General features: G+C 43.9%; 1 protein-coding gene across 3 annotated transcripts in view; it reads left to right on the forward strand.

The window, feature by feature from the left end:
* The first annotated feature begins 1,650 nt into the window (after positions 1 to 1,650).
* The window catches only part of LOC114598918 (cytochrome P450 2J4-like), a 30,499-nt gene continuing 21,263 nt past the window's right edge, over positions 1,651 to 10,886 (forward strand). For all 3 annotated transcript variants that reach the window (XR_013392910.1, XR_013392909.1, XM_077928698.1), the window contains exons 1-8: positions 1,651 to 2,508; positions 3,901 to 4,063; positions 4,182 to 4,331; positions 6,562 to 6,722; positions 7,773 to 7,949; positions 8,857 to 8,992; positions 9,642 to 9,829; positions 10,342 to 10,480. Coding sequence is in view for 1 of the 3 variants with exons in the window: in XM_077928698.1 (XP_077784824.1) it covers positions 2,308 to 2,508; positions 3,901 to 4,063; positions 4,182 to 4,331; positions 6,562 to 6,722; positions 7,773 to 7,949; positions 8,857 to 8,992; positions 9,642 to 9,829; positions 10,342 to 10,480 (1,315 nt within the window). In the remaining 2 variants the exon portion in view is untranslated. The remainder of the gene's footprint in view (positions 2,509 to 3,900; positions 4,064 to 4,181; positions 4,332 to 6,561; positions 6,723 to 7,772; positions 7,950 to 8,856; positions 8,993 to 9,641; positions 9,830 to 10,341; positions 10,481 to 10,886) is intronic.

Raw genomic sequence — 10,886 nt, forward strand, 5'->3', positions numbered from 1 at the left:
GGACCAGCTGGTTAGAAGTTGTGCTGGGAACAAAATATCCAGCTTGACCAATATAGCTGGGCATGTATTGATACAAATGGGTTTGGGGAGAAGGTGCATATAGAAAACTCTCAAATAATGCAACGGGATGTACTCCTTACTCCAACTTATTATTCATCTTCTTCCAGTGAGTAAGGACAGTAATGAAAGTTTGGAACAATTTCACCTGTATTGATCTGAATTCTAGTATATAGCCTTCCTGGAGAAACTCTCTCATAGATTACAGGTGTTGTGGGAGGACAGAAAAGAGATCAAATTCCAGCTATTTGGTTTCCTTTCATTTGAACATAAGAATGGACTTGGCATAGCTGGATAGCTCAAACAATATATAAATTGGTGAAGATATCCTGACGTCCATTGGGAAATATTGTTTGCCAGTAAGAAATTTTGCAAGAAGGTGACAGAAGAGGAAAACAACTCCTAAATATGAAGGTGCTGCTTTTGATAACTTACTAAGTTTATATCAGTTCTATTGTCATGTGTCATATCTCATCTTGAATTACCATTGTGCGATCCGGATAAAGATAGCAGATGCAAAATCTCTTTGACAACATGTTCCCACAACCATAACTATCAACACTTTGACAACAGACAATTCAAAATGTGAAGGACTTATCAATGCATATGCTTTACGTTGACATTTGTGGCCTCCAAGATGGTACCAATAAGCACTGAGTTGATCTCAGCACCTTTCCTACACACCAAGGCCTCTTGCTCCCACATTTATTTTTTATTTTAAATGAGGATTTTTTAAAAGCTCGGTTGTTTGGTTGGAAGTGAGGGTCTGTAATTTTTTTGTGCTTTGGTGTGTCTAGTTTATCTGCTTTTGGGTGGGTGCAAGTGGCTTGTTTGGTTCTTGGGACAGAGCTTTCCTGAGCATCACTATTATTTCTTCTGTGAAATAGCTATTTCCTGGTTCCCACAATAGTTTCAGAAATACCCCTGGGTCCTAAAAGGTGGGAGCCACTGGTTTCCACAGCAATAATTTAGCGACTGGGTTCTTTCATACCTTGACCTCCAGCAGCAGAAGTCCATGCTGTTGTAGCTTGCAGCCATCGTGCCGCCACGTGCACAGGGGCAGGAACAAGGGTTTCCTTCAGCTCCACAGTAGACACAATTCCACCTGTCCAGCTGATTATCATCAGTTTTCGTATTCTTGTATTTAAGATGGGGAACCAAGGCTAAGAGATCATGGCTTGGCTAAGGCTAGTACTAGATGGTATAGTAGCACTCACTGGACCTCCCAAGAGCTGAGTTGCTCCTGATTACTGGGAGCCAACCTAGCAGTTCGAAAGCGTGTCAAAGTGCAAGTAGATAAATAGGTACTGCTCCAGCAGGAAGGTAAATGGCGTTTCCATGCGCTGCTCTGGTTTCGCCAGAAGTGGCTTAGTCATGCTGGCCACATGCCCTGGAAAAACTGTCTGCGGACAAATGTCAGCTCCCTTGGCCAATAAAGTGAGATGAGCGCCACAACCCCAGAGTTGTCTGCAACTGGATTTAACTGTCCAGGGTCCTTTACCTTTTCTGGGAGGGAACAAAGCAACACGACGGTGATGTTGGTGTGCTGTAAACACACCGATGAAGCCAATGCATTTGCATTACACAAAGTTTTGCCCTTCTACATGGTCTGCTACTGGCTAAAACTATCTTAGTACTAGAGGGCTCTCCCATGATCCCTGACTGTTGACCATACAACCTAGGGCTGTTGGGAGTTGGAGACCAAAAACATCTGGAGAGGTGCTGGTTCCCAGACAGTCAGGTCAGTCTGTTGCCAAAGCAAAATCTAACGTATTCAATACTGAACAGAAGACAAGCAGGTTGACTTCTCTGGCTCCTTAGGCAGCGGGCAGAGCTGCTGAAACTACCACCAGTCCAAACATGTCAGGAACAGAAGACATCCTCCATAGTAAATGTTTTTAATTTCTTTATGGACAGTGCTTTGATTTGTAGTGGCAGAAAACCCCTTAGAAATGTCATGAATGAAAAGATCCTTTACTGTTTCACAAAAGTGAAAACAGGAAGGAAATATTCTAATTCAGAAAGCGGCTGTTCTCCACTCTCTTCCCCGCCCCCCTTGGTATAGTGAGTCATTAAGTCATCTCCTTCCTGCCTCTTTGTGGGCGTGATATATAATATATACAAACTTTGCCCTTATTTCAGGAACTTTAGCCAAGAGGGCGGGTGTGGCTGCTGTAGTGGAGCCGCATAAAGTTTCCCTTGACACACAGCAGACTGTTCTGACATAAGAATACCTAGGTGGGTTTGAAGATGCTGCTCCAGTTGCTCTCTGTCCTCTGGGAGGCCTTGTCCCTGCAGGTCGCTCTGGTGTTTCTGGCAACATTTCTACTTATTGCTGATTACAAGAAACAGATTGGTCCAAGGAATTTCCCCCCAGGGCCCTGGCCTCTTCCCTTTGTGGGTAACATGCTGCATACGGATTTCAAGAAGCCTCAGATTTCAGTAGGAAAGGTAAGGATGGAGGAAAGGGCTTTAGGGTGGTGTGGGACGTTTCTCCCTATAAGGTGCCCAGCCAAGTGGGCGCAAAATTGAGAAGATCCATTGGGGGGTACCAGATTTGGGCCTCACTCACTACCTAACAGCTATTTGTAACAAATCTGTGTCCTTAACTCCCATTTGCTTTCTATGGCTGGCAGAATATTGTGGGTGTGGGTGTGGGTGTGGATGTATGTGTTGTTGTACATTGCCCTACCATCACTCCCCATTTATCTTTGCAACAGCTTTGTGTGGTAGACTAGGCTAAGTTATAGGTAAAGGTAAAGGGACCCCTGACCATTAGGTCCAGTCGTGACTGACTCTGGGGTTGTGGCGCTCATCTTGCTTTATTGGCTGAGGGAGCCGGTGTACAGCTTCCAGGGCATGTGGCCAGCATGACTAAGCCACTTCTGGTGAACCAGAGCAGCACACGGAAATGCCGTTTATCTTTCCTCCGGAGCAGTACCTATTTATCTACTTGCACTTTGACATGCCTTTGAACTGCTAGGTTGGCAGGAGCGGGGACTGAACAACAGGAGCTCACCCCATCGCAGGGATTCGAACCGACGACCTTCTGATCGGCAAGCCCTAGGCTCTGTGGTTTAACCCACAGCGCCACCCACGTCCCTAGGCTAAGTTACTACATGCAAATAAGCAGCAAGTCTTGTGAACAGATTGCAGGTGAAGAATGGAGGGGGCCTGTCCATTTACAGCCCCTTGAAACCATTTTGGCAACTCTTATGTCCCTGATTGAGTTTGACCAAACTGTGGGAGGTAGTGGAGGACAGAGGTGCCTGGCGTGCTCTGGTCCATGGGGTCACGAAGAGTTGGACACGACTAAACAACAACAACAAAATGTCCCTGATATATTTGACGGCAATCAAAGTTTCCTTCTTCTATACAGGCATTCAAGAAACATCAGGTACACAGACATAAAATCGCAATTCTTTCTCACTTTCCCTCCAGTCTGCCAACAGATTAATATATAACATATTAGATAGGATATTATATATTCTTCCTCCATCTCCATTTGGGTTCTAGGGCTGCTCAGTGATACTAATACTCCAGTGACACATAATGTGGCATTTTTGTGCTGGTGGCAAAAAAGATCAGGGAGAAGAACCTGGACAAAACTGCAGTAAACTGTAAGGGAGATTCAGAGGTCTAAACTGGGGGGGGGGGGACTATGTTGTGTGGAGCCCCCAAACTACACATGCGTCTGCACTTTATAGTTTTGACAATTCAGGCGGTGGCTCTGTTTTTTATATACAGTTATATAGTTATGTTGATACATCTTCTCCTGATAGTATTTTGTCATGGACTTTGGCTAGTACACTAAAGCTTATTCACCTTACTGTCTCCATTCAGCTTGCAGAAAAATATGGCAATGTATTCGGCCTTCGTTATGGAAGCACAAGGGTTGTGGCTGTGAATGGATTACACCTGGTGAAAGAGGCTCTTGTCCATCAAGGAGAATATTTTGTAGATCGACCAAAAGCCCCTGTTGTTGATAAGTTATTTGGGTCACTTGGTAAGTTTCAGTTACTATGGTCAATGATTTGGATAATTAAAATTCCTTTTTTAATGATATGCACTGATTGCTAAATCTACTTACTTGCTGTACATACTTATTACTCCTTCCCATCTAGGACTGGTCTTCTCTAATGGTCTCATCTGGAAACAACAAAGACGATTTGCCTTATCAACACTCAGAAACTTTGGTTTGGGCAAAAGGTCTTTAGAAGAAAGAATACAGGAGGAAAGCCGTTACTTAAAGGAAGCAATAGAAGCTGAGAAAGGTGAGAACCAGAATCAATAAACCTGGGGAATATTTACGCTGCTATTTTCTATGAACAAGATCAAAAATACATTAGCCAGGGTGCGAAGCACTGTGACATTATTTCTTCACGCATATGTAGCACTGCTTGGACTGGAATGACCCTGTGATGGCAAAGGGGGTGTTGATAGGAAGCTCTTTGCGGTGCACAAAAGTTCTAGTGTGAAGCTTTGTGCTGGAACCTCAAGGCCCCTGAACTAGAACAGACTTAAGAACAATGATGGAGTGTTTGGGCTGAGAAGATGTGCAGATTTTGATGATTTGACAACCAACATCACAAATAGAATAGGGTTTGAAGTGCAATCATTTTGGTATATTTAGGTATATACTATCTTTGAGACTGTCCTTCAAAACTGGCTGCTACAAAGATCGATCGTCGTCTCCTTCATCTGATTATCAGCCTCCATACAAACACCTTTCTGAGAATCAGGCTAGACAATAAAGGCCTAGTCTCCAACCCTGTTACCACCACTAGAGGGGTAAGACAGGGTTGTCTATTGGCCCCAGCATTGTTTAGCTTTTACATTAACTCACTGGTGACTCACATGGCCAATGATGCTTTCCACCCCCCCAAATTAGCAGGCCAATCTCTGAATGTTCTTCTGTATGCGGATGACGCCGCACTTCTTGCCAGATCCCCTATTGGACTGAGGAGAATGTTGCAAGCTCTACATGAATACTGTGATCAGCATGAGCTCCAACCCAACTATGCTAAGACAAAGATCATGGTCTTCTCTGCCCGACCGAGACTCCATCGATGGTCGATGAACGGGATCCCCCTAGAGCAGGTTAACTGCTTTAAATATCTGGGACAAGTAATACGGTCAAATAGGACTTTTCTGGCCCATAGAGACTATATAACAACTAATGCATCTAAAGCAGCCATCCAGATTCGATCTCTATATGCTAAGAATCAGGCTCAATCAGTGAAGATAGCTTTGAGACTCTTTCAAATGAAAGTCCTCCCCCTTCTTTTGGTGGGCATCTCTTTAGGCTCCCGCAGGGATTTTTTGAAACTGGATTCTATCCAAACGTGATTCCTTAGAGCCATCCTTAGGATTCCCCCCTCGGTAGCGGGTGCGGTTATGAGATTAGAGGTCGGCTGGCAAGCTCTACGGTATGTGGCCTTGAAGACGAGGATCTGGCTATGGCTCAAGCTTTGTTTTAAACCAGTGGGTATTGCCCCCTTGATATTGAGGGACGATTTCCAATCATCGTGGGAAAGGGAGGTCATTAACGAGGTTCAATCCTGCGGATTGTCTCACCTTTACTTTGAGTCTATGACGTACAATCAAGCTAGAGCTGTGATCTCCCGGAGACTGAGTGACATTGCCAGACAAGAGGACATAGCCCAGGTAAAACCAGGGATGTTCCTAGGGGACCAGATTTATCGGACCATACCAGCCCCCTACCTTGCAGAAATCCACTATGTGGAATACCGCAGACTTCTTACAGCGGCTAGATTAAATGTCCTTGACTCTGCGATATTGTGGGGAAGGTACAGGGGAGTACCATACGCCCAGAGAACCTGTCATTGTGCCATGGGTGCGGTTGAGTCCACCGAACACATTCTCTTGACTTGCCCTTCTTATGCAGAGCTTAGACAAAATTTTATAGACCCACTCCTATGTCAATTTAGCTTCCTACCCGGAGAAAACCAGGTTTTACACTTGCTGAATAACGTCACTAGAGCTATACCTTCCTTGGTGGCCAAATTTCTTTTTTTAGCTTTTAAGCGTCGCAAGACTATAATTGACTGTATTGATATGGGGCTATCTGTTTAGCCCATTTTAGTGTTGGCTAAGTTCTAAAATCTTCCTGGATGTTTTAACTGTGTATTGACAAATGTACTTTTTTCTGACTGACAGTCGAATAAAAGGTTGATGATGATGATGATGATGATTGAGACTGTCCTTACCCTTTTTGACAGCCATTGTTACAGAATAATCCTTACTGTGGAATAATCCTTGTCTATGGAGAATATAAATGCTCACTTGAAGATATAAATGGGCCGCAAAGTCCTGGGTGTCCCAGGTTAAATTACAAGATATAATGTTAATACGAAATGCTTTCTTTGGCTAAAACAAATCCTGCCTCATCAACACGCAACCACTTTCCCCACTTTCTGTTTTTGTTATATGGAAGCTAGAAGCACCCAAATTCCTTCTGTGCCATTTTCTCTCTCTCCCCAGGGCAGCCATTTGACCCTCACTTTCAGATTAATAATGCTGTTTCAAATATCATCTGTTCCATCACTTTTGGGGACCGCTTTGAATACCATGACAGCCGTTTCCAGAAGCTACTGCACTTGCTCGATGAGGCATTGCTTCTTCAGGGAAGTGTTTGGAGTATGGTAGGTCTTCTCTGAGTTCTTTTGCATATAACCACAACACAATTGCTTGGGCTCCAGTCACATTCCCACATTATTGCTGACTGTGAAATCATTTGCTTTGGTCCTCCTTTTTCTTCATGTTCAGATTTCTGTTTCCCCCGTCCTGCTCATTCAAGCATCTTGTTCCATCCATTTTCCTTTGCCCCCTAGTGTTGTTTATAAAAGCACTGAAGATGAAAAGGTTGGGATGTGTTCAGTAACGTAAAGTGGGAGGCCAAATCATGTGTTACAGCACAGATCATATTTTTAATGGGGAGAATAACATGTGTGGCTGAATAAAATCAAGGTGTGTGAAGAGAGTGAGGCCATCACAAATTATATACATAGAGTGAGCTGCCATTGTTCTGTGCCAGCTTCTGCCAACCTAGCACTTCGAAAGAATACAAGTAGATAAATAGGTACCATTGTGGCAGGAAGGTAAACGGCATCTCTGTACGCTCTGGCACTCATCATGGTGACCTGTTGCACCAGAAGTGGTTTATTCATGCTGACCACATGACCCAGAAAGCTGTTTGTTGAGAAATGCCAGCTGAAAGATGAATGCTGCATCCCATAGTCACCTTTGACTGGACTTAACTGTCCAGGGGTCCTTTGCCTTTACATGGATTAATTCTACACATACACCACTTACAATCTGTGTGTGAAGATGCATATCATTAAAGGGAAAATCTACATATTCATGAGATGAGCTGCCATTGATACATACAATTTTCAAAATGGTAATCATCTTCATGGGAATTACAAGTTGTGCTTGTAGAACTAACCACAATGTTGCCATTTGATTTGCAATCTGTACATTCTAACCAAGAAGTGAAGACATTGCCAGGGGGTCCCATCATAAGCAGTGGTGAGTGCAATATTTACTCTGGTTCCAAGAGAGTCTGCCATCTTTGAGCCTGTGCACACCAGCCTTTATTACTGCTAGCCTCTTTCCCATGATAGCAGCATGATGTAAATGTTTTTGAGAGGGTTTTCCCTTCACATATGTGATGTTAGTGTTTGTTTCCTCAGCTGTACAATATCATTCCCTCTGTCATGAAATACCTGCCAGGGCCCCATCACACACTTTTTAAAAAATGGGAGCAGTTGAAATCCTTTGTGAGAGGAATCATTGAAAAACACAAAGAAGACTGGAACCCATCTGAACCCAGAGACTTCATTGATGCCTACCTAAATGAAATGGCCAAGGTAAGAGAAGTAAAGGACAAAATGTATATGTATATATTTAATAATAAAATAGTAGCAGAAGGCAGAGAAACAATATTAAAACCAGAACTAGTCTTGTGGTTTGTCTGAGTTGCCCCTAATGGCTGACCACATTTCAATATTTCCATTGAGTTTATGACTTCAGACAAAATATATTTCTGCATGCACAGGTCAATATATTTTGTGGGGAGACACCTCCCCACTTGTTCACTGCTGGGATTTCACCACTTGACTGTGGTTTGTGAGAGCAAACAGTTGACATGACTAAAAGAATCACTGCCTCAGTTGTCTGAATAAACCTTCTCTAAGGCTTTGGCATGGGACGCGGGTGGCGCTGTGGGTAAAACCTCAGCGCCTAGGGCTTGCCGATCGCATGGTTGGCGGTTCGAATCCCTGCGGTGGGGTGTGCTCCCGTTGTTCGGTCCCAGCGCCTGCCAACCTAGCAGTTCGAGAGCACCCCCGGGTGCAAGTAGATAAATAGGGACCGCTTACTAGCGGGAAGGTAAACGGCATTTCTGTGTGCAGCTCTGGCTCACCAGAGTAGCTTCGTCACACTGGCCACGTGACCCGGAAGTGTCTGCGGACAGCGCTGGCTCCCGGCCTCTTGAGTGAGATGAGCGCACAACCCTAGAGTCTGTCAAGACTGGCCCGTACGGGCAGGGGTACCTTTACCTTTACCTTTAAGGCTTTGGCGTCCTTGACCAGAACAAACCCAAACTTTATGCCAGCATCAGCAATTCACAGGACTGTTGCCTTGAGCTTCCTAAATCCTGGACACTCTTCAGGAGTAGAACCCTTGCCTCCCCCAGTGATCTCTTGACATGTGGGTCTGACAGTAGGATGGTGTTTTTAATGGCTGCTTAACTCCTTGGTGCATTTCTGTTTTAAGGAGGATTCTGCTTCCAGTTTCCATGAAGAAAACCTTCTACATTCAGCACTGGATTTATTTCTTGCTGGAACGGAAACAACTTCTACAACCCTGCGTTGGGGTTTGCTGTATATGGCCATTTATCCAGATATTCAAGGTAGAACTGTAGTTGGCTCATTTGTCTTTCATTACTTTGGGTTGTGTACATAAGAAAGGTCTACTGAAAGCAAACATCAATATATAATCTTATCAGTAGATGCTGAAAAGGTCTTTGACAAAATATATAAACAGTATATGGTGGCTGTACTAAACTAATGGTGGCTGGATTTCCTTTGGAATGCAAAAAATGGATTAAGATATTATGCGATTTGCCCACATCTAGACTAAATGCAAACGCCATGTTTTCTGCTACTTTAGAGGAACTAGACAAGGATTTCCATTTTCACCGTTACTTTTCAATATTCACATGGAACCCTTAGCTTGCGCAACATGAGTAGATCTACAGAGTAGTACATAATTCAGTGGAGTACAAATTGGTTTTATTTACAGATAATATTCTTTTGTTTATTTCTAAATCCTCGTTTGCTGATGCAGATCATGGGGGCCTTTCCTAAAATATCAGGATATTCTGCTGACTGGTCCAAATGAAAATGGATTCCAATAAGTGAAAATTTGGTTACCTATTCATTTAAGGAGTATCTATTCTGTGTCTGCTCAAATCCGTTAAATATTAAAGATGGGCCATCCCTACAGATCTTAGAAAAAGTCTATCCTTGTGTTGATGGGAGATTTTATTTTATTTGCAGCAAAAGTCCAAGCGGAAATAGATTCTGTGATTGGCCAGTCTCGCCAGCCAGCGATGGATGACAGGGACAGAATGCCATACACCAATGCAGTTGTTCATGAAATTCAAAGAATAAGCAACATTATTCCTTTAAATGTGCCTCGGTTGACAACAAAGGACACTACACTGGCTGGGTTTCATATTCCCAAAGTAAACATTAAGAAGATATACATTTCTCATAAGCCTTTCCTCTTCTCTTGAGATGTGAAAACTTGATGCCAAAGTTCTAAATCAGGGATAGCCAGTGTGCTGCTCCCAAGATGCTGTGGAACTCCTTCTGCTTAAGCCAGCATGGCCACTGGGCAGGGTCTGGGGTGTTCTTTGGGCACATCAAGATCTGGAGTGGGTTATGGCTAGATAGACTTTTGGTTCTTTCCAACCCCTGGCAAAAATGGATTCCAAGCGCAGTCTGTACCATTTTCATGGATAGCTAGTTTCTTTTTTAATGACCATTACTAATAACCCAAACTGCAGCAACTGGCAACTGGTGTTTCCTATCCTACTTTGAATATATTTTAGAATCTAACCTGTGTTTTCAAAACATCCTTTCTGAGTTGGACTTGGATCTAGGAAGCTTAGTACAGCTATAGCTGCAGAGATCTAAAAACAAAGATTTCTCTGCTCATTCTAATCTGCCGTCTTCTTTGCTTCTTCTTTGTCAGGGAAGCTTCTTGGCCACCAACTTGACCTCACTGCACTTTGACGAGGATGAGTGGGAAACACCCAATGTGTTTAATCCTGGTCATTTCCTAGAGAATGGTCAGTTCCGGAAAAGGGAAGCGTACCTGCCATTCTCTGCAGGTAACAAAAGTTGATCCATGGCTCCTTAGAATTGCAACAGAGACTGCATGATGATGGCTTGGTTGCTTGGAGCCTGGTGTACTACAGGGGTCGCCTCCCTATTGGGGCCTGTGGTCACATTTAGGATTGGGAGGAAGTACTGTGGATGCAGGGGACGCGGGTGGCTCTGTAGGTTAATCCACAGAGCCTAGGACTTGCTGATCGGAAGGTTGGCGGTTCGAATCCCTGTGATGGGGTGAGTTCCCGTTGCTCCGTCCCTGCTCCTGCCAACCTAGCAGTTCAAAAGCACGTCAAAGTGCAAGTAGATAAATAGGTACCGTTCCGGTGGGAAGGTAAACGACATTTCTGTGCGCTGCTCTGGTTCGCCAGCAGCGGCTTAGTCATGCTGGCCACATGACCCAGAAGC

The sequence above is a fragment of the Podarcis muralis genome, chromosome 5 (assembly GCF_964188315.1).
Source record: "Podarcis muralis chromosome 5, rPodMur119.hap1.1, whole genome shotgun sequence".
Classification (NCBI taxonomy): Eukaryota; Metazoa; Chordata; class Lepidosauria; order Squamata; family Lacertidae; genus Podarcis; species Podarcis muralis.